We start from the raw sequence: 21,723 nt of genomic DNA, 5'->3' as shown, positions 1-21,723 counted from the left end.
TAGATGCCACACAAGGAAGTTGCATTATTCTACCTGTATAGGCTAATAATAATAGACATTCTTCGACAATTGTCTCGCTTTTGTCGATCCGACGAGACAACAGACGCAACAAGGGAATACGATCCGAGAGTGACGGAAGATGCGGATGTGGCGTATGGGGGCAATAATAATATCTATTGGAATAGAACGAATTGGCGCTGGACGAGGGATACTACGTTTTTCGATTGCACTAGGATATTCCACCTACTATTTTGATCCTGGTCGTAAATAATAATTAATTAATTAAATCAAAAAAATCCCCATTGTTTTGCCGTCGGGGCCGCGCGATCGGAAGCGGAGGTTCGGTGGGCGTTTTTAGCCGCCAAAATCCTCTCGCCCGGCAACGAACAGAGACTCTCTCTTTCTCATTCTCACCTTTCAATCTTCTCTCTTCTCTCTTAGTCCATCTCCAACTCTCCCCTTCATCCCATCCCACATCCACCACTCTCAATTGACAGCGTGCTTCTGTCTCTTCTCTCCTAGATACCCGCCACAATGTTTGCTGCTCGTCAGTCCTTCGGCCTCTTCCAGAAGCGCGCCTTCTCCGCTTCTGCCCGCCAGGTGCGTCCAGCTACCGAGCTTCTTCGCTGCTCAGCTTCCTTCTCCCAGGAGCTCCTATAGCTGACCTACTATCTATCTCTTTCATCCAACAGGCATCCAAGGTCGCCGTCCTCGGTGCTGCCGGTGGTATTGGCCAGCCTCTCTCCCTGCTGCTGAAGCTCAACCCCCGTGTTTCCCAGCTCGCTCTCTACGACATCCGCGGAGGCCCAGGTAATTTGCGACAGCTCTCCTCTCCTACGCCCCCGGTTATGCGCGTCTCCCCGATCGGTCCAAACTGACGAATCCCCCTTCTCCCCGCAGGTGTCGCTGCCGATCTGAGCCACATCAACACCAAGAGCACCGTCACCGGTTACGAGCCCACCCCCTCCGGTCTGCGCGATGCTCTCTCCGGCTCTGAGATCATTCTGATCCCCGCCGGTGTTCCCCGCAAGCCTGGCATGACCCGTGATGGTATGGTTGTCCTCTAATTTCTATCTATCTATCGACCGTTCAGGAAAGCGCATGCTGACCGACCCAATGGGTAGACCTCTTCAACACCAACGCCTCCATCGTCCGCGACCTCGCCAAGGCCGCTGCCGAGGCTGCCCCCGAGGCCAACATCCTGGTCATCTCCAACCCCGTAAGTTTCCCTCCACGCTACGCAGCGCGCTCAAGTGACGCTTCTTTATCCGGGTCTGTTCCTGATTTTGAAAAAAATATTATATAGGTCAACTCCACCGTCCCCATCGTCTCTGAGGTCTACAAGTCCAAGGGTGTCTACAACCCTAAGCGCCTCTTCGGTGTCACCTCTCTGGACGTTGTTCGTGCCTCCCGCTTCATCTCGGAGATCAAGAAGACCGACCCCGCCAACGAGTTCGTCCCCGTTGTCGGTGGTCACTCCGGTGTCACCATCGTTCCTCTGCTCTCTCAGTCCAACCACCCCGACATTGAGGGCGAGGTCCGTGACAAGCTCGTCAACCGCATCCAGTTCGGTGGTGATGAGGTCGTCAAGGCCAAGGACGGTGCCGGTTCCGCCACCCTCTCCATGGCTTTCGCCGGTGCTCGCTTCGCCGAGTCCCTCCTGAAGGCTGCTCAGGGCGAGAAGGGCGTCATTGAGCCCACTTTTGTCGAGAGCCCTCTCTACAAGGACCAGGGCGTCGACTTCTTCGCCTCCAAGGTCGAGCTCGGCCCCAACGGTGTTGAGAAGATCCTCCCCGTCGGTGACGTCAGCCCCTACGAGCAGAAGCTCCTCGATGCCGCTCTGGTTGACCTCAAGAAGAACATCAAGAAGGGTATGTTTGTCCCTGGGTTTCTTGAACGTGCCAAAACATCAGCTAACCGTAAACCCGTACAGGTATCGACTTCGTCAAGGCCAACCCTTAAATTATAGACGTCCCGTGATGCGGTTGCAGCTGCGTTGTCACTCTGTAAAAGCACCCTTGCCCCTTTTTACCGTACACCATTTAAACTATCTACCTCATGTACTCTTATCCCTCTCCTCTAGGCTTTCTCATATAAAGTCTTCCTCTATACCAGAGTAATGCAGCTGCAGCTATCTTGAAATATAGATGTCCCAATGACAGGAACGAAAAAGGAAGTTTCCTACAATCTACACTCCCTTTTTGTTCCCATCCTCTTTTAATGGAATGGGCCAATGGGTCATATACATGGCCGGAATTAGACCAGTAGAGGAGTGAGAAATGTTCGTTCATTACGCATCTCTTTGCGCTACGCATAAACTCTCGCACAGTAAATGTTCACTAGCACTAGTATACGATCTAAATATAGGCCTGAGACGATGGAAGCGAATAATTCCCATGCATTCAATTATCTTATGTTCAAATCATTAAACCCAACTATTCCTATCTGGTTATAGGTAGGTAGGTACTTGAAAGCGAAAACAGCACGCCAAGCAAGAAAAGTTAGTATGAAGAGAAGGAAGAACCGCATCATCGCCATTATTCCGAGCTCGTCGTACCAGTGCCATTTGAAAAAAAGCGAATATCTTTTTTGTTTTTCCTTTCAAGTTTTCTGTTTTCCCAGTTGCGAAGTTCCGGTGGATTCCCGCCCATAACTACCATCCTGTCTCCGAGAAGTATGTAAATCATGTCTGCGCTTCATTCATTTCAATTGTACATGCAGAATGGGAAAGCAAAAGCATGTCCGTGTGAAGATTAGAAGGGAAAGTAAACTTGGAGAAAGAAGACAGAAGGAAGAAAAAGAAGTGGGGAATATCCGTAGTTAATAAAGGAGGGAGTATCGAACAAAGTTTGGTCAGCCATTCATTGATCAAGTGTAGCTTCTCATGGCGTCAAGATAGCCTGTTCCGCCCTTGAGGTCTCTGTCAAACGTCTCTGCGACTTCGAGGACACACTTGATATGTGTCATGGAAAGAGGGGCTTTCTCGTTGATGGCGAGAGCTTGTGCGGTGCGCACAGAGTTCTTGATCTATAAACGGGTTAGAATAACTAAACTCTCGGACCTAGAGATACTTAGAGGGATCGCTTACCTGGCGTCCGTTCAGATTGTGACGTGCGAGCTCGTCGTAATCTTTCTCTGTAAACGTAACAGTCTCTAGTCCATCCATAGCCTGCACCTTTCGTAGGAACATCTTCCATATGGCGCGTTTCGCCTTCGTGTTCAAATCACCGTAACGGAGTGCGATGTGGATACGAGACTGGAAGGCCTCATCAAAGGTTTCCACACGGTTCGTGGTCAGGAAAAGAATTCCTTGGAAGTATTCCAGGAGGCGGAGGAAGATACTGACCAGTGCATTGCGGTGGATGTCATGTATGGTGCGCTTTTCGAGGAAGACGTCCGCTTCATCCAGGAGCAGCACGGCGCCCCAGGAGTGAGCGATGTCGAGAATCTTGGTCAGTTCCCCTTCCAAGCTCTGAGAGTTTGTACCAAGTTCTCCGGCGCTGACCATGTACAGAGGGCGTTTGAGAAGCTCCGCAATGCCTTCGGCCGTCAGGGTCTTGCCGGTACCAGGAGGCCCGTGAAGGACAGCAACAAGACCTTTGCCTTTGCCTTGAATGACATCGTCGATATTTTCGGCAGCGTGGAACGTATGAGACTCTACCAATGCCCTCACAATAGTCTTCTGATTATCGGGAAGAACAAGCGAATCGAAGGCTCCTTCATTCCACTCGATCTCATTGATTCCGGAGACGCTTAACTCCAGCCAGAGCTTTTCGCTGAAGGCGAATCCCAGGACCACAGGACTGGCTATAAGGAGATTCTCCTCGCTGAAGTGAATATCAGACTCACCATCGCCTTCGCTATCGATCTTCTGAAAGTTTCTCTTGCAGACCTCCTTGCCGTTCTCATCGAATTCGGCCTCAATACGTGTTTTGCCGTCCCCGTCTCGAATTATCCTGGATTTGGATGTGAACGTATTTGATTCTCCAAATCCCTGTCCACTCTCGGACCCTGAGCCAGATAATCCGCAGCCGCAAGCTTCACTGCTGTCGTCGGAGCCATCCAGATCATTTCTGGCTTTGACAGTGCTGACGGGATAATTAGGGTTGATGCGCCGGTGAGTGGCTGGATCTACCATAACACGACCGTTGATGTTGACTTTGATGATGGATCCCCTTTTCTTATAGAACGCCATTCCCTTGTGGAAACGATAATTCATGCCCGTGAGGGACGCAAATTTCTTGCCACGTTCGATCAGCTTCTGCTTGATTGCTTCAGAGTCGCGGTGGTACTTCAAAGGGTAGCATGCCAGACTCGTGATCTTGCGCGCTCCCTTAAAGGCCCCAATGTCAGCCGACATAGTTCCCATGCCGAATGACTTTCCGTCATATTCCAAATAACGACCTTCGACACTATACCATTGACCCCTCATGAAGGAAGACTCTTTCGAGGCATATTCGATCTTGAAGGCTCGTGGTTCGTCCACGTCTCCGTAGGTTGAAGTGTATGCGATGCTGTTCGGTTTGTAGAGAGCCCAGAGGAGGTCAAACGTAATCATATTAGCGTCCAGCAGAGGATACAGCGTTTTCTTCGTTTCCGCGTAGTCTTTGTCCATATATTTGACCAGGACCTTGAGGTGATCCGCTTTGGTCTGTGCCTGTTTGCGCTCCTTCTTTTTCTTTCTGGATTTAGCGATGGCTCGCAAATCCTTCATGTACTGGCGGGTCTCTTCGAGGTAGAGAAAGAGCATGTTGGGATCAACTGCTGCGGTCTCCTGTACCAAGCTGACGCCCTTCACACCGTCCATGATTTTGGAGAGAGCCTCGCGGAGAGGCTTGCTCTTAATATCGACAACGGTTTCGACGTATTTGTTGTCCCAATCGAAGCTGCGGCGAACAGTGAAGATGTATTGGTCCCATTCAGACGTATCGGGATCATCCATAGTCTCTGTAAGTTTGTAGTTGTGTATGGTATTGTCCCATACTGTGATCTGTCAGTAACCAGTCCTTGTACATACGAATAGATGGCTAGATAATGATGGGTATCATATTTAGATAAGATATACTCACGCTGGTCAACTCTTTTGTAGGCAACCTTGGATGCTCTTTTCCCCTTGCTTTTAGCAGCCTTCTTTCCATTGTTCTTGGTGGGTTTGTCGTCATTCGCCCGTCTCCTTGATTTCTGTGCCAGGCCAGTACATTTCAAGCCCAGTGCAGCCAACTGCTCCTGAATATAGGCTAAGTTGTCAGGATCGATCTGATTTTGCTCTTCCTCAATGTCTTCGGAGATTTCGTCATCTAGCTTGACTTTCTTGGCTTTCTTCTTTGCCCTGAGCTTCGAGGACGTTTTCCTCTGAGCCTTTTCAGCAACAGATTCGTCCTCGCTATTCTCATCTGAGCTAGTCTCTGACAGATCATCGTGCTTGCGGTGGGAACCCTTGGATTTGCGCTTCTGTTTGTTCCCCTTCTTGTTCTTGAAGTTCTTTTTGGCCTTCTTATGGCCCTTGCGCTTCTCTTTTTCCTCCGTCTCAGAATCGGTATCCTCAGACTCCGACTCGCTCTCAGATTCACTCTCGCTCGAACTTGATGTAGAGCTAGAACTATCAGATGCAGAAGTTGTAGATAAGTCGCTGCTACTGTTGGAAGAGTCCGTGGCTAGGTTCTTATTCTTCCTCTTCCACTTGTTGACATGTTTCTTCGCGGACTTGTTTCCCTTCGCCGTGTGCCTCTTGCAAACAGGCTTTGCTGATGTAGTTTCCGAGACATTGGGAGCTGCACGCGGTTCCAGCTTGGAAGCTGTGTTCTCGTCCACCGCGGCCGTTTCCTCTTTAGTCTCGGGAGTCACAACCACGGTTGCTCCCCCAGGGGAGTTGGGGGGCGACATGGTTTCTAAATGCCCCGTCCGGTCTGTCTGAGGAGCACGGCTATTATCTTTCTCTCGGATTTCGTCTTGCTGGGGGGTTTCAGAAGATGGAGTGGTAGAAGGGGTGAATATGGGAGTAGAGTCATGGGCCAGGCGGCTTTCAGGTTCTGGAGGTGAAGACTTGTTGGGGCTTGAGGATGCAGACCCGCCTGTCCTCAAGCTAGCATCTGAGACGGGTGGCATGGAGGGCGACGGGGGTTTATTATAAGCAGGTGAGCTGCGTGTTGTAAAGAACGAATAGAGCTACTGACTGCTTGCTTGAAGAGCTCCCGTTGTTTCCGTTGTACAGTACAATGAGCTGTACAAGGCGGTGAGTCGCAGCCAAACTTGATCAGTGACAAATTTCACAAAAAGAAGACAAGAGGAACTCCTGAGTCAATGGTTTCAAGGCGCAAGCAGATGTTCGTTCAGGGTTTCAGCCGGCAGTTGGGTGCTGTCGATATTTATGATACATTGCACCTCTCCGGTTCTCTGCCGCCTAGTCCAACATCAGGCACCAGAGCTCTCCCCCAAAGAATCAACAGCTGGTTGGCGAAAGGTAAAGCCAATGGTTGATATGCATTGGTAAAGATCGCTTCAACTTACTGACCCCAGAGATGCGGTAGGGATCCCACGGGGACGCCACATTGTGCTTCGTTCTATGAATACGCTGCCGCAAAAGCCTTGCCTGCTCAACACCCTGTTCTGGGCGTCCAGGAACCGCCTATCGTCACCCGTTATCAGTTACTGTTCTCGGGGGCATTTCAGCCTTCTAGTAATTAACTCTCCTCCACTCTCCAGAGAGGTCCGTGGACGCGGGAAACCTTGAGACCTTGTCTGAAAGCGCAGTTAGGCTGTCGTCAGGCTCCAGATGGCTGTCGCTTGGCCGAATCCCAAGATCATCGATCTGACCAACATGCGGCGCATGCGGCGCATGCGGCACAGCAGAGCCAATGGTCAAAGAAAGTGATGCTTCCTTTGATCTGTGGAGGAAATTTCCGGTGATATGTGAGCTTCTCGATCCTCTAGGGCTGCTGGTTGGCTTCAGCTGACACCGACATTTCCACCCGCCAGTAATCACTGGTTGAGCCTAAAAGTGATGCTGTAGCGCGTGCAGACCAGGGAATCGATTACCAAAGGGAGTTTCGCAACAATGATCGATGCATGAAGCACAGATCTCCCAAATTTCCGGTCGTCAACGATGCTGTAGACATGACTCCAGTGACTTGATGAATTTTCACAGTGCATTCACTGATGGCGGAGACGCTAGAACTGCTCAAACTCTCGGTTGACGGTTGATTTTAAAAGCCTCTTCACCAATGGAGAGCTGTTTGCCAGAATTAGAATAATAACAGTGGCATACGGCTGATCCTACTGATACGAGTTGATAAACTTCTTGCGCAAATGCCTGGAAGTCATTAACCTGCTTCATAAAGTTATGGACAGTCTACGATTTCTGCTGCATACTTTGGGATGATGACTCGCATGCTAAATAGTATCAGGCAAGTATCATGATCTCAGCACAGATACGGCAAGCCTTGACTGTGCTGAGGCCTCATCACTGGATGTTGAAAACATGCCTTGAATATATCCCTTCTCATTGAATTTAACGTCATCTCTGCCATTTTAAATACTATTAATTGACTTATCATTGCCGCAATCCTTCTATTGATAGAGAACAAGCTTGTTGGGTACTTATTCCTATCATGTTCTATGGAATCTGGCAGGATAATCTCAAGATTTCTGGGTTTGGAAACTGCATTTCATCTGGTCAGCAATCTGAATTCGTGAAAGCTCTCTGATTCTATATTGAAAAGAATTTACATGGAGCTGTATATTATTTGGCAGCATGTATGTGTTTATAGGCTCATCTTGCCGCCATCACTTCACTCACCTGGTGTAAATTCACTTGGGTGCCGCCAGTCGTTGTCAAGTGAATGTCCAACACAAACACACACAAGTCAAATAACCTCACTTCTGCTTGCTCGTCGACTTCTTCTCTTCGTCAGCGCGCACCATTCTCGTTTAGTTCTGCGTCAGCTCGAGTTATCTACTTGAGCAATATCAGATCTAAATCCTCATACTCAAGAACGCAAGACAGATGTCCACTTTCACACCCATTAATATGGATACCAGAACCAACGAGGAAATGGACATCGACACTGGGGTCGCGGTAAGTTCATAATATCCGACTTTACAGCACGCGAAATTATACATTAGATTTGTTACTGAGTTATTGGCAGCCGGCAGACTTGGTTTGTGTCCAAGTCCCTCAAACTCCCCGTAAGCGCGGCCGCAAGAGGGCGTCCGAGACTGCTCCGGACAGTCCTACGCCTGTCAAGAAGGCCAAGGCTACTCCGGAAAAGAGGACGATTCCTACTTCCTACGAAGAAGCCGGACGCGAGGACAGGCTTCTCCTTCAGATGAAGGACAAAGAAAATAAAACCTGGTCCGAGATCAGAGAGGCTTGGTTTGGGTTGACTGGTGTCCAAGTCGGTGGTAGTACTCTGTCAATTCGCTACGCTCGTCTTAAGGCCAACTTTGTCACTTTCACTCCCAACGATGTAAGTGTCACACTACCTTTACCTGGAGGAGAAGAGCACAGATTATCCTTGCGTACTAGAACGGAAGTTCAGAACTGACATATGGTATAATAGTGTGCGAAACTCTTCGAGGCCAAGAAAGAGGTTGACGACAAGCTCGAGCAAGAAAGATGGCGTATGATCGCTGAAGGTCTCGAGACCAAGACCGGAAAGAAGTTTCCTGTCGGAGCGGTGCAGAAGAAGTTTAAGGAGCTGGTCAAGAAAGGCAACTCTGCTATCGTTGCTAAGGAAGAAGACGATGAGGCATAACTACTCGTCGCACGTTCGAGCATTACCGATACCATCTTGGTTCCCCTTGGGCCATTGGCCGTGTACTCTGTTGTCATGAGGATACTTCGTCGCCTGTTATTGTGTGACCGATACTTTGATTTTGTATCTCCTCTGCCCCCATTGTTACGGATACGACTGTGTGCTTCTGTAAGTACACTTAAAAAAAAAAAAAAACATCTCATGTCAGGAACTGCCGTCTCAGCGATTCCTCATGGAATCAGCGCAGAGTACGTGAGCGGGTCCTCTAGACTTTGAAGATCAAAACAAAAGAACTCTTTCCACATACATCGTATTTTCCTCATATTTCATCTGAACTCCCTCTCCTTTCTTGACCTCAGAGCAAATGGTTAAGCGAATGATATCTCTTTTTATGACCGCACCGATGCGAATACTACGCATCTCGGAAAGGCCTTTGGGAGATAGATACTCATCATCGGTCTGGAGAGAGAGGATTATCTAGAAATCGAATACCGCTTCGTCCGTCTATACATCAACTGCATATTATAGCGAAATCATACATCTTCCACGTCCCACGTCCCATCAAGCAAAAGAAAAGAACCAAAAGAAGAACGCATTCACTGTATATCTAATCAAAATACAGCCACGACCTTAAGTTGCCCTCCTTTTATGTCTCAGTACTATGTACAAACTATTTACCCCGCATTTTGCCCCGACATGGCGCAGTGGCCTGTCTGTTACAGAAAACTTCCCGACAGAGCAGGGATGTTAAGTGGCTGGCAGGGACGATTGGGCGTGTAGTAATATGTAATAATAATAACGGACTATAACTATTTGACACGAGACTAGATTGGAGTTGGGGGTTACACTATATACCTCGGGGAGATATTGCTTTTCTTCTTTTTGAAGTTTTAATTTCAATCTTGGTTTTTTAGTTTTTTTGTGGCGGTTTCATGGGTATATGTAAGGCTATATGTGGGGGCTATGGTTTTTGGTTATGTGATTGAGCTGCTTCGATCCAACTACGATCTATATAAAGAAAAGAATGACCTTGCCGGGGTCAAATACAATGAATGAGCTTGGAGCATTCCACTTTCAAGTTACGTTTTACTACTGGAATTTTGAAAAGAAAAAAGAACAAATCGACCGTGTTTTCAATGGAAAGATAATTCACAAATGTAGAAACCGGGTATAAACAATGGTGGATTTCTTGTTTCGCCGAGGAACATCTCTGATAAAACCTGTGTTGAGAACCAACCCCATGATTTCGCTACCGCTTCAAGCGCCAGAACTACCTAAGCCATCTCATATCCTACCCGTAGGGGAACAAGAAAACAGACGAAACAAAAGAATCGAGTCACGACCGAAAAGGAAAATTTGCGCCCTGATTTGATAAACAACAACAATATCACAGCATGCTCAAGTTCAGACCCCCATCTCGTCCATTCCATTGAGTCTCGTCATTCGTTCTGCCGGTTTGTGATTCATCGCTTTCCTGCTTGGGAGTTGCCGCCGGCCGAATTCGGGTTCCGACAAATCCTCTTCGATCTCTGCCTGTCCGCCCGCGTCCAAGCCAGTTGTGTTTCAGTGTCTTGCTTAAAGTCTCGATTTGTTCCTGCGGTTCGTCTCCTGTTTGGACGCTGGCCAGCACGCTAACACATTGCAGCATGCGACCGACAGTCTCAGTGATGATGTGAGAAGAGTCTGTTGTTGCCGGCACAGAGCGAGCGGTGATACTGGGCCTATGAGACGGTGAAGAGAAAGACTGGAAGAGATGTTGGTCGGGATTGGAGGATGTATTGGACTCCGCACGGCTGCGGGTAAGGCTGGCGGTATCGGAAGAGTAACTGCCAGCAGCGTTCAGAAGAGTAGATGATTGTGAGTTGTAGCTGCTAAGGCCAGGATCAAGAGAGGTGGCGGTCCCGGGACGACCGCCACTATTGCTGCTGTTGGACGTGACGCCGAGACTGCTGACGCCAGCATTGATGTTATCCAGACTCAATCGAGAAAAGGTCGCTTTAAGACCCTCGTAACGACTCAGGATGACCGTATCACGGAAAGCAACAAGAACAATCGTCCGAACATCGAGTTCGTCGCCCATGAACGCGTCAGGGTTATCCACACTGGGGAGTGCGCCCCAGAACTCCTTAGCTTCACGAGACGACATGATCGATCCGCGGCCTTTGAACTCGAGATCTAGCGGAAGAAAGACGGCTTGAATGAAGGGGAGAATCTTCCCAAAGGCCAGCATCCATATCTGCACCAGATGTGGCACCAGCTTCTCATCCGGGATACCTGTCAGCGAGTGGCCTAAAGACGCAAAACCAGTGTGGAGAAGCTCCCGGAGGTCTTCCACAATGACATGCGGCATAAGCTTCTGGACACAACGTTGGATATGGACGATAACAAGCTTATTCAAGTCTTCGATGGCGAACCGCACATCTTCCCCATCGAAAATAACTAGGAGCTTGGCTTTGAGGAAGTCCCATGCATCCTCGGCAGTCATGTTATTCAATCCGAATCCCTGAAGGGCTTCCCGGAAAGCAGTTTCACCATGTAGAAAACCTCCAGGGCCTCCAAGTGTAGATGCCCCGGGTCCTAGTTGGGAGGCACCAGGTCCTGAGGTGGCAGGCCACTCGGCCGAATCTTGTTCCCTTGTAGGATCAAAAGCTGCAGCAGCAATTGCCTTCTCTTCCTTCTTTTTCTCGCGCAGGGCTCGTCCGCCATGAAGAAGATCTAGACCTGTTACAGACTTGCCAAATGCGGTGGAAGATGGAGCCGGTGAAGACGGCGTGAACGAATATAACGACTGCGGAGCATTTGGATCCAAGGGTCTCGAATTGCTCGATGCAGATGATAAAGGCAGATGATAGTGATCATCTTTGTCTTTGAGTTTGAGCTTCTGCCGTGATAAGAAATGGTGTTTGTGCTTTTCTTTCTCTTTGTCCTTCTCGCTTGGTTGTCGATCAGCTGGGACAACGGTGCTCTGCGAGGTGTTGGACAAGTTATACATAGACGAGTTGCCCGAAGGAAGTGTATCTGCCAAGCTGGTTGTTGAGGCATTCACCATACGAGAGAGCCCACTGGGCCCTGCGAAGCCCATCTTATTCGGGGATGGAAGAGCCTTGTCCTTCCCTGATCCTTCCTTATCTCGAGACAAGGCGATGTGTTTCGGCTTGGAGAATAATTTCATCTTCGACTTCTCCCCTTTGTGCTTATGTTCGCGTTCGGGAGGCTGTTCCAGCGGCGGCGCCGACGGTGCCAGGCCTGGACTCCTGGGAAAGGCAGCATTTGCTGCTGTCGTAGCTGCTAAGACACGACCCCCTACCAATCCATTCTGATAAGATTGTTCTGAGAAGCCTCCTCCTGTCGCACTTTGCGGAGCCAGCAGCGGAGGAGGCGGGGACTCTCTGCTGCCCTTCTTAGCCTTCTGGCCTTCTTCCTGGAGGTTCGGGATTGTCTGTGAACGTTTCCGTAAGTGCTGATTCGAGGCTTGGTGCTGCATAGCAGCCTGTGCTGCGATCTGCGACGCTGAAAGGTTCGCCATGACTGTATTATCGGATAGGGTGGCAGTGGGCAGGGAGGGTTCGAAGAAGCCTTGGGAATGTTGTCGCGGACGGTGTCTCTGCAGTTCGGGGGGAGGAGCCCGTGGGGACTTGCGCGATTGAGGATCATTCTGTGGCATGTAGGCGGCAGAAGGACGAGTGAATGTCGGCAGAGTAACAGTGCTCGTGTTATTGCTGTTACTCACTGAGGAGGTTCGGGGCGGATGCGGAGCTATCCCTGGCTGTGCATTGGGGTCGTATATCGAGCCTTGAGGACGAGAGAGCGTGGTCACATTCGATGAACCAGACGAGACATCACTTCCAGAGGAACCTGGACGCTCAGCAAGCTCAGCAGAAGCCCTCTTTGTCCTTGTCGTTTCAGATGACGACCGGGTGGCCACCGAAGAGCGCAGCTCCGTGCCGCGGACAGAGGGCGTGTTCATCGTGAAGGCTGGTGGAACATAAGCAATCAGCGTGGAGAACGCACACAGCGCAGCAGCTACCTGGCAGACATCGGCATGTTGCCAGGCACTTTTCTCATCCAACCGGTTGATTGAAGCTGAGCCTGCGCTTGGGAGGGGAGACACATAATCTGAGCTGATGTTCCTGGCGATCTGCTTCCGCCGACGTCAAAGAAGTGAAACCGCACTGGGCGCCCCGCCGGCCGAACTGGCTCAGTGGCTTCAACTTTTTGTCCCGCCGTGGGAAGAAAAACTGATATTTCACATCGCATCCCGCACCCAGCGCCGCAAGGAGGTCCTGGAATATTAAATAAACATCTCTTTGGTGATCATTCTATTGATATCTCCTGGTGGCTATCTATCTTCACCATGTCCCCTGCTGCCTCTTCCACCGGCACTGCTGTTCTGCAAGCCCAGTACAGTTCCCCGCATCCACCCACTTCCCATACATTCCAGCATCACCTCTCCTCGACACTCAACGTCTCAGCTGCGCCAGAGGAGAATGTCAAGACCAAAACGGAATATCTATCGGAACTTAAAGGCCTTGTGACCAAGCTGCAGGGAGAGATCAATGTTTTCTTGACGGAGCGAATGGAGGAAGACAAGAAAGCTGCGGAAGCGCAGGGCAAGAAAGAATCGGAAAAGGAGGCCAAGGAGGAAGAGAACTATGGAGAAGAGGTCGTTGAGGACGAATAGACGTCTGCCGTCGCACCTTTTGCTTGCACGTTTGTGGTCGTGTTCTACGGTATTCAGCTGCAATGGGAATCTAGGAGCTCATAGCCATGGCCACAGATTCGCAGGAATTGGCCGGCTTGATGGACCAGTTCGATTTCACTATGTCATCGCTATCTGGGGTATCTATTCATGCAGGAAGCAGACCACCATCGCATGCTGGGGAAATCCACGAAACGACCCGGAACAAAACATCTCGACCTCTCGACGCCGCTAAAGTACATACAATGCAAAGAACAAAAGTGGTATTTACGCGGTGGTATTGATCCTACTGGCGCAACCCAGATGGACGACAGTGTTGCTGGGAGTGGCAGTATCGTTAGAATGGTATCCTTGCGCGACGGCAGACGGGAGACAAGGGAAGAGACTTACTCTGGAAAAACGTTGATGACACTTCCTCCTAATCGTTTATGGCATACGACGCAAACTCTCTCTTCGGTAACTGTGACATGTCGACTTCGAGTCGCTCTGGGATCGCGCCCTCCTTCACCCAGCAGCAGCTGTGCTTGCGTGGAGATATTCTGCACTTTCTGAAGGCCAGCGACAATCCTCGCTTCGTTCATGATGGTATTTGCCGCCCGCATACGGCCCCTGAAGTAGAATTCGAGGTCTCGGACGGGCAGTGTCTCCGGGATCAGGTTAAGGGTGGAATTGGCCGGTAATCGAGATCCGTGTTTGGCCAGAATCTCCAGAGCAGGACCATATTGCGGTTTGTACGCATGCGGAGGAGAGAGGTATAGCGAGAGCAAGGTCAGATAGATAGATTGTTTGTCGCTTCCCTCGTCTGTGGGTGCTATACGTCCAGACGGCGCACCCTCCGGGGGCTGGTTATCTTCTGACATATGTATATGATTGCAATACCTTTCGCATATGTTAGTCCAAATAGCTCCAGTAGATTTTAAGAGGGGTACCTACTCCTCAGCTTTCGCGTGATCCCCGATCTTGAATACATAGATCTCCAAAGCTTGCTTGTGTTGGCCCATCTTGCTAAAGAGGATCGCTCTCGCTTCGAAAAACTCGGGGTCTAAGGTTGCATTAGCCATGGTCGATCCTCCGGTCCACTGTTCCTACACTCACCATCGCGGGGAAGACGATCAAGCATCTTAGCAGGAGAGTACTGCGCGCTCGATTTGAGTAAGTCCAAAAACTTATTCTTCGTCTCATCGTATTCATCTTCTTCCGCAAATTTCCGTTCGCCGGATTTATGCTTCTGAAGACGCTCCAGATAGAGGGTAAGCAGCCTCTGATGTAGCTCTGGTGTCTCATCGTTCAGCTCTCCGATAACATGCTCTAGGTAACGAACGGCAAGGTCGGAATCGACTTTCTCCAGGAACTCAAGAACACGTTGTCGTGGTAATGTCTCTGCATTCTCAGTGTCGGCCAGGAAGATTTCCATGCCCAAGTCAGGATCGGCCCGCAGGGGCCATTCGGCAAATTCGAGAATAAGGTCGATCATATCTGGCGGTAGATTTTGTAGATATGCAACCGTCCTCCTCGGTCCGTGGAGCTGCGGTGCATTTTCTTCTTCAGTCTCAGCTTGGCCAAACTTCCGAAGGAGCTCAAGAGCTGGACGATGCATCTTTTTCCCGTACAGGAAATCGATGAGTTCGTTGTAGCGTTCGCTCTCCTCCAGTTTCTCCATAACCACGTCTGGGTCGCAGAAATTGGCGATTCGAAAGAGGGAACCTGCGAGTGAAGGAGTCGCATACATGTGAGCACGGAAAAGAGTCGTGTCGACCAGTTTAGCAGCTTCCCGCAGCCTGTCTGCAAATTCATGGTCTCCATCGTCCTTGGGAATTCCAAGTAGCTTCCTGACTGATTCCGTGAATTCATCATTGGATTCGCTAATCTCTACTTGCGACACCCTAAGGGAGCCATCTGGGTTTAGGAATCGTTGGAATCTCCGGCGAATATCAGCCAAGAAACCCTGTAGCTCACGAACGGCAGCCTTGAGATCCTTCCCTTCTAGAGGATGTTAGGAAAGAGAAAAAGAAAATACATATTCGAGTTGTCACTTACCAAGACGCTTGTCGACACCGGTATCCAATGGCTTTCCACGAATACTTCCGACCTCGCTACCAGGACCGTCGTCTCCCCTCGATCGAAGAAACGACCTCACTGAAGGAGCATACGCGGCATTTTTGGCCCCGCCAGTATCTTCAGCGCCCACCGTTTCTGTATGTGCCTGGTTACCATTTGTTTTCTGCTGAGGTTCGATGGGGCTAGCTTCAGACTCATCCGACTCTTCGACAACTGAGCTCATGTCGCCGGCAATTATCCGAGGGTACAACCGAATGACAATCTCTGGAGGAGCAGAGACTTCGGCGAAGAGATCTAGCGAATCTCGGTACTTGCGAGCATTGAATAGCTCCTGAGCCTTTTGAAGTTTGACCTCACGCAATCGATTCGCTTTATCCTTGAGGAGTGCATCTTCAAGCATACTGATGAGACTAATTGCCTCGTCGAATTGGCCATTTTCAACCAAAGAGTCGATCTGAGAGTCATAGCTCAAGGCTTCCATTCGCCAGATGACGCGATCACTGGCAACTAGAAAACCCTTTCCTGCGTGGGCGAGACTGGTGTCCGGCGCGGGTATGTACATGAGATTGGCTGACGGTAAGGATATTGACTGGAGAAGTGATAATGTCTCCGGGTTTCTCACTTCCACTGTCCCTTTCGAAGGCTCTTGTAGTGCAAGGACGTACGGATAAGAGTATCCGATTGACTCCGGCGCGTGATTCCAAGGAATCTGCTTTCTTCCCAAGGAGTTCCCATCAATATCGATAAAGTGGGTATTGACATCCTTAGCCAGCAGAACTTGTCCTTCTCTGAGACGCGTCGCAAGCGGCTTCGGTACCATTCCTCCCATACCAATATAGCTCATGCTCACGACTCCAACACCGCCTAGTCTGCTGGTCTCCTGCCCTGGGCCTCCGCCAATACTCCCAGGACCGACCAGATCCGTAATCTCCATGCTCTCGATATCAACCATAACATAGTTCGAACTTAAGCCGGCGATCAGCTTCGTCGCAGACGCCCATGTGATTGTCTTAACCCCGCTGACCAAGGTGATCTCTGCCGTGTCGCTATCAAGTTCCGAATTGCGCCATGTCCAGAGGAGTATCTTCCTTTTGACAGCAACAGCAAGACGGGAGACAATCGAAGGAACGCCCGTCTCCGGATCCTCAATGATATTTCTCGTCACTGCAAAAGTAGACGCGCCTTTCGTCCTGGTCAATTGTTCATGAAGTTGGTATGTCTGCAGATCGTGAATGGAGACATATCCCCCGGATAAAGAGATAAGCAGATCCGCTTCTTTAATCAGACCCAACTGCTCAATCTTGTACCTCGCAAACTTCTCCACCTCACGTAGAAGATCCGTAGATTTGACCTTTGCTGCTGCTGCTTGTTGAGTAGGTGATGCCGACCCCGGACGATCATGGCCATTACTCCCGTTCTTATGAACCCCATTCTCTATCGCGTGCCCGTTCCCTTCCTCGTCCTGCTGTTGTGCGTTCTCCTCGACCAGCTCATTGACTCGATAAATCCGCAAAACCCCATTGTTCAGCCCAACCAGCAAGCGATCGCCGTTTGCAAGCACCGATTCGATCTTGGACTTGTCCCGCGGTTTGAGCTCGACGAGCGGTCGGGCCGTGAAGGCTGTCAACATCGCGTAATGAACGGGATGGGGCCCTGAGCTCCTGGTTTTTTTCCCGCCTCTTCGCTTCGATATAGGCGAGCTGCGATCATGTCCGTGAGAGACTCGGAGCTCTAGATGCACAGCTAGTCATGCTGTTGTTGTTCGGCGGCCTTCGTACAGCTCATAGGTCCGCGCTCCGGGGCGATGCGCCGGGCGATGGATGACCCGTGATTAGATAAATCCTTAGTCATCTATCAGTAGCTCAGTTAACTAACATTGTGGAAGTGCTACTACGACTAGGTAGCTTAGCTGTTGTGGTTATTTTACTGCAGTTGACTGATGATATCCCATATCTTAACGGTATTACAGAGCCCAGAATGGTTGAGAAGCTTAATTTATTCAGAGAGAAACGGGGCATTTTTGAATCAATGCCATGCAAGTGGATATGTACATACATGTGTCTATGCCAACGCCCCTATGTGCTCTATCGCGCTACCTCCAGCTCATTGTTGCAATTAACAAATGGTATCAATAGAAGCTCCGAACCATACAGGCTGCTGTATCTTTTCAAATGCAGACCCAGATCTACCGATGCGCACCCACTCTACCAAACCCTGGAGAAGCCCTTTTTCCGTAGAAGCCGCAACACTAGAATAATGCCCGAAAACAATGTGCTAACTGTGATAAGGTGGCCGCAGAACTCGTGCTAACAGTCGTAAAACAATGACCGAGGATAAGCTTTTATTTATGCTTCATCTCCTCGGGGACCTCTTGATGCTTTGCGGATGTGCCCTTTCCACGCCACGTAGACACCGCGGGGATATCTGCCTTGAAGCGCTGCTCTTCTGTGCCATAGGCACGAGGAGTCAGTTTAATCAAGGTGTGGAGTGGCACTTCCATCCAGGGACTCTGTTCCTGGGAAGTGTTGAGGAAGTAGGCATAGATGCAGCGCAAAACAGCCTGGTGAGTCACGATCATGACATTCTCGCTCCGTTCCAGCTCCATGATGATAGGTTCGAGGCGGATGACAACATCACGGTAGGATTCGCCGCCACGGTAACGATAGTTATACTTGTCTTCATCCCTGGCAGCGAAGTCCTCGGGATACTTTTCAGCAATCTGCTCGTAGGTCAGGCCGTCACAAACACCGGAGTCAAGCTCATCCAGAGCCTTCCATTCAAGCTTGTCATATCCCGTTTCGGCAATCAGATGGCGGGCGGTCTGGATAGTGCGCTTAAGTGTAGAAGTCCAAACTGTCAACTTGGCGCCTGGGGGAACGCCGGATTTTCGTAATAGCTCGGGTAGTGCACGCGCGTAGGCCTCTCCACGCTCGGAAATGCTCGCATCGCCGCCGATTTTCCCCTCCAAATTGTACTCAGATTCGCCATGCTACCCATTGTTAGCTAGTGCACAGTTGCAGCGACAATAACTAATCACTTACCCGAGAGAGCCATATCGAGCGAGGTCTGATATGGAGATTCTGGATGTAATACACTAGCCGGCTGGATAGATAGTCCTTGATATGATTGATGATAACAGTGGAGCCAACATTGATGAGTTTAACATAGGTATAGTGCTTCTCCGCCTCATCGATGGTCTCATAAGCTTTCTCGTAATTACGAATCCGGTTGCGAAAATCTAGAGCGGCCGCCTCGGGATCCTGGCCCACGTAATCGGGCGACGTCGTCTTGACTTCGAGAATGTTGTTCATGATGATATCTTCATCGTCGCAGCAAGACTCGACGAATAATGTCTCGATTCCTGCTGCTGCACATGACTCGTGAATCCATCGTCTTCTAGCTTTGGTAGAGTTTGTGGCATCCAGGATTGCGACAGTGCCTTTCGATTGCTTGAACCATCGCAGCATGTCAGAGACTGCCGCCTCTGCAGCCGCTCGTCTCATCCGTTCTCCCTCCGCATTTGAGGGGTCGAAGAAATTTGCTTGCGGGTGAGGGTTGCCCTGTCGACGATAGTTTCCTACATTGAAAATCCGCGCAGGAATGCCCACCCAGGCCAGATACCGTAATGCTATGATATGTCTCGTTAGCATCAATGTCGGGGAAGGGAGAGTCGAAGAAATCTATACCTTTGCCAGCAATGAGACTCTTGCCCCTGGCTGGGAGCCCAACCATGACAACACATATTTTGGTGTCATCGGACTGAACAAAGATGCTGTTAGTTTGATGATGAAAATGGAAGCCATAGATTCAGTAGGAATCAAACGTGAACTAGTATCAATGCAAACTGCCAATAGGAATGGGAAAAGAAACAGGTGGAGACACAACGACTCTTCAATTTGGGTATAACAGTGTTATCGGGAAAAATGTAACGCAGAAAAGGACATGTAGCGGAGGATCATTACTGGTATAGCGTATCGCATCGTGGCCTGAGTTGGAAACCAACTGCAACTTAGAATGTAGGTTTGCCCGTCTGATAGAGCTGCTGGATCTGACGGCGGCAGCCACTTGACCACCGGACGACTTCGTATCTATCAAGCGGTTCCCGCAGCGTGTTTGCGTCGAACCAGCTGAGATTAAAACAGAACGGCTTTCTAAAGGCAACGGAACATCCGGACAACCGCTGGCTGGAGCAATTTGATCCTCAAGTAGGGGTCGCAGACTGTTTTTGAAGGACGGCAGGATCTCGAGACCGACAGGCAGTCAAGTGACACAAAACACAAAGCTCTCCCCTTGTGAGGCTCGAGAGAATTAATCGGAGCTTGCGGTGGCCACTTGATCTCCCCGCTGTTGCCCCGCAATTGCCTCCAAGCTCTGGGAGGTGATCCCGAGACGAGACGACTTGGCGAGAAATCCCGAGGTCGCTTGTTGCTTTACCCGGACTGATCGAGCAGGCTGCGGGGGGTGCCTGGAGGACTATACGAGATGAAGCATAGAGGATGTACCTGCAGGCTGTCGACTATAACCGGCCTGTTCCAGACTGCCACTAATTGAGAAGATATCGATAGCATCGGGGACGATTCTGCCGCCATGGAGAAATCTCGGCCGGGGATGCCAACGGAAAGCAGCCAGCACCACACCGCCCTTCAGGGAGGATAGATAGATAGATAGAACGTTGGGCGATAGCGTGCATCTCATTCTGCGTCGGTCGCGACACCGGCGCTCAACATCGTGCACTGCGCTCCCGGGGAAGTCCAAGTTGTTGCGCAAAGAGGGGCGGACAGGTATCCATCATCCCGTCCGTCCGCCCGCGCCAGTCATTGTAGTTCCACCGGGCTGGTCTCGGTTCACCATCAGACCATTCCCGTTCTCGTCCAGCATCTCAAGTGGGAGATCCGATAGATAGTCGCTCACCGAGAAAACGAAGCCGGCTGACACAGCAGCCGGAGAGGGCCAGTCCGTCGTGGGCAGACTCAGCTGTAGCATCTCTTAAATAGGCCACGATGCGATCATGTGGGAGGGAAATAGTAAAAATAACATAACATGTCGTAAACGGTTGATCAAAGAAAAAGAGCAGAGCAGAGCAGACATGGAGCTTTCAGTTGTGTCTCAGAAATACAGTGCCCACAACATTACAAGAGTGCGGAAGAGAGAACGACAATGATAATGGATAACGATGTACACAGGAAGCAAACACAGCAGAGATACAGAACCAGTACTCACACTTGCGAAGAAGATCTTGTTCGTGGTCTCTCTGCGACCTGATTCACCGGAAGACATGATGACGGTCTGGTCGATAGCGAAGTACCTGTACAGTCAAAATTGACGACCACGCAAAACAACCTCAACCGACCGATGACAGGTCGGGAAGAATCAGAAACCGGACAAGCTTTAGCTAAGTCTCGGAGTGCTGCGATAACTCCGAAAAGTTGAGATCGGACCGATGTAGGAGTACAGGGTTGTTGTTGAGTATTAGTTAATTATTTAGCAGGAAAGATACGGAGCTTTTCTCAGAAGTAGTCGGGCCCGTTGATATCAATTCGCCTAAGTATGCGGTCAACGTCACCGCCGCGGGGGTCTTTTTTGCCCTGCTTTATGTGCTGGGCAGCGGCAACAGCAAAGATACCAACTTGAGTTGGATAATGATAGTAATAATGCACGATACAATCTGACAAGTGCAAGGATAACTCAATGATTTCTTCTTCTGGTCAGCATTCTCTAGAGCTTTTAAAGTTCCGTCCCTACGCGGAAAAGCACAACTGTGGCAATCAACTTGTTATCATACCCCCTCCTATACAGCCACACCAAGCAATATAGTTCTGGACACGAGGGCCAAGCAAACATATCTAGAGTGCAAGCATAGAGGTACATACAGGCAGGATACCTGCATGTCCAAAGCTTAGGTTCGCCAGTTTGTCCGGCAGGATTCGACAGGGCTGAGAGCAGCAGTTGGCAAGCAAACCATGGTATCCGTACAGTATGCGTCATTGGTCGAGTCATCTAGGTCTAAATATTTGCCAATGCTGCATAAACTATGTTATCTCCAAAGTCCAGGCTGTTTTCTAGCAAGCCTACTAAGGTTAAGTTTGCGAAGTCCGGTATCATTCTCAGTCGTTATGGTGGCAACTGGGGCTTTCCCTTAGAGCTCACCGGGCTTAGTTTACTAGAAAGACAGAAGCGAAACGTCTAAAATGAGACAGCAATACCTCAGAAAAT

At 49.9% G+C, this 21,723-nt stretch overlaps 6 protein-coding genes across 6 annotated transcripts; 3 read left to right on the top strand and 3 right to left on the bottom strand.

The window, feature by feature from the left end:
• The first annotated feature begins 255 nt into the window (after positions 1 to 255).
• C8Q69DRAFT_458009 (malate dehydrogenase, NAD-dependent) lies at positions 256 to 2,385 on the top strand. Its single transcript, XM_028629954.1, has 6 exons — positions 256 to 600; positions 693 to 810; positions 901 to 1,050; positions 1,125 to 1,219; positions 1,307 to 1,871; positions 1,934 to 2,385. Exons 1-6 carry the CDS (start codon positions 535 to 537, stop codon positions 1,960 to 1,962), a joined length of 1,023 nt encoding a protein of 340 aa, XP_028487826.1. The 5' UTR covers positions 256 to 534; the 3' UTR covers positions 1,963 to 2,385.
• A 483-nt stretch (positions 2,386 to 2,868) lies between these two features.
• Positions 2,869 to 6,203, bottom strand: C8Q69DRAFT_517147 (putative AAA family ATPase; the record flags this gene model as incomplete). The annotated part of the gene is made up of 3 exons (XM_028633408.1): positions 5,070 to 6,203; positions 3,089 to 4,983; positions 2,869 to 3,027 (listed from the first exon to the last, which is right to left on the bottom strand). Exons 1-3 carry the CDS (start codon positions 6,103 to 6,105, stop codon positions 2,869 to 2,871), a joined length of 3,090 nt encoding a protein of 1,029 aa, XP_028487825.1. The 5' UTR covers positions 6,106 to 6,203.
• A 1,799-nt stretch (positions 6,204 to 8,002) lies between these two features.
• Positions 8,003 to 8,753, top strand: C8Q69DRAFT_504824 (hypothetical protein; the record flags this gene model as incomplete). Its single annotated transcript, XM_028632638.1, has 3 exons — positions 8,003 to 8,074; positions 8,145 to 8,465; positions 8,559 to 8,753. The coding sequence occupies 3 exons, from the start codon at positions 8,003 to 8,005 to the stop codon at positions 8,751 to 8,753; spliced, it is 588 nt and encodes a 195-aa protein (XP_028487824.1).
• Positions 8,754 to 10,132: 1,379 nt separating this feature from the next.
• On the bottom strand, positions 10,133 to 13,092 carry C8Q69DRAFT_162305 (HbrB-like-domain-containing protein). Its single transcript, XM_028625681.1, has one exon. It carries the CDS (start codon positions 12,718 to 12,720, stop codon positions 10,141 to 10,143), a length of 2,580 nt encoding a protein of 859 aa, XP_028487823.1. The 5' UTR covers positions 12,721 to 13,092; the 3' UTR covers positions 10,133 to 10,140.
• On the top strand, positions 12,915 to 13,666 carry C8Q69DRAFT_162288 (EKC/KEOPS complex, subunit Gon7). The gene is made up of 2 exons (XM_028625680.1): positions 12,915 to 13,470; positions 13,531 to 13,666. The coding sequence occupies exon 1, from the start codon at positions 13,108 to 13,110 to the stop codon at positions 13,432 to 13,434; it is 327 nt and encodes a 108-aa protein (XP_028487822.1). The 5' UTR covers positions 12,915 to 13,107; the 3' UTR covers positions 13,435 to 13,470; positions 13,531 to 13,666.
• Positions 13,667 to 13,838: 172 nt separating this feature from the next.
• C8Q69DRAFT_485320 (AvaB protein) lies at positions 13,839 to 19,242 on the bottom strand (the record flags this gene model as incomplete). Its single annotated transcript, XM_028631822.1, has 8 exons — positions 13,839 to 14,331; positions 14,386 to 14,494; positions 14,548 to 15,435; positions 15,490 to 17,130; positions 17,289 to 17,304; positions 17,879 to 18,499; positions 18,552 to 19,138; positions 19,197 to 19,242. 8 exons carry the CDS (start codon positions 19,240 to 19,242, stop codon positions 13,839 to 13,841), a joined length of 4,401 nt encoding a protein of 1,466 aa, XP_028487821.1.
• Positions 19,243 to 21,723: the final 2,481 nt, after the last annotated feature.

Source organism: Paecilomyces variotii (genome assembly GCF_004022145.1).
Source record: "Paecilomyces variotii strain CBS 101075 chromosome Unknown C8Q69scaffold_2, whole genome shotgun sequence".
Lineage (NCBI taxonomy): Eukaryota > Fungi > Ascomycota > Eurotiomycetes > Eurotiales > Thermoascaceae > Paecilomyces > Paecilomyces variotii.
Note: the sequence above shows the minus strand (reverse complement) of the source record. Positions and strands in the feature narration are given on the sequence as shown.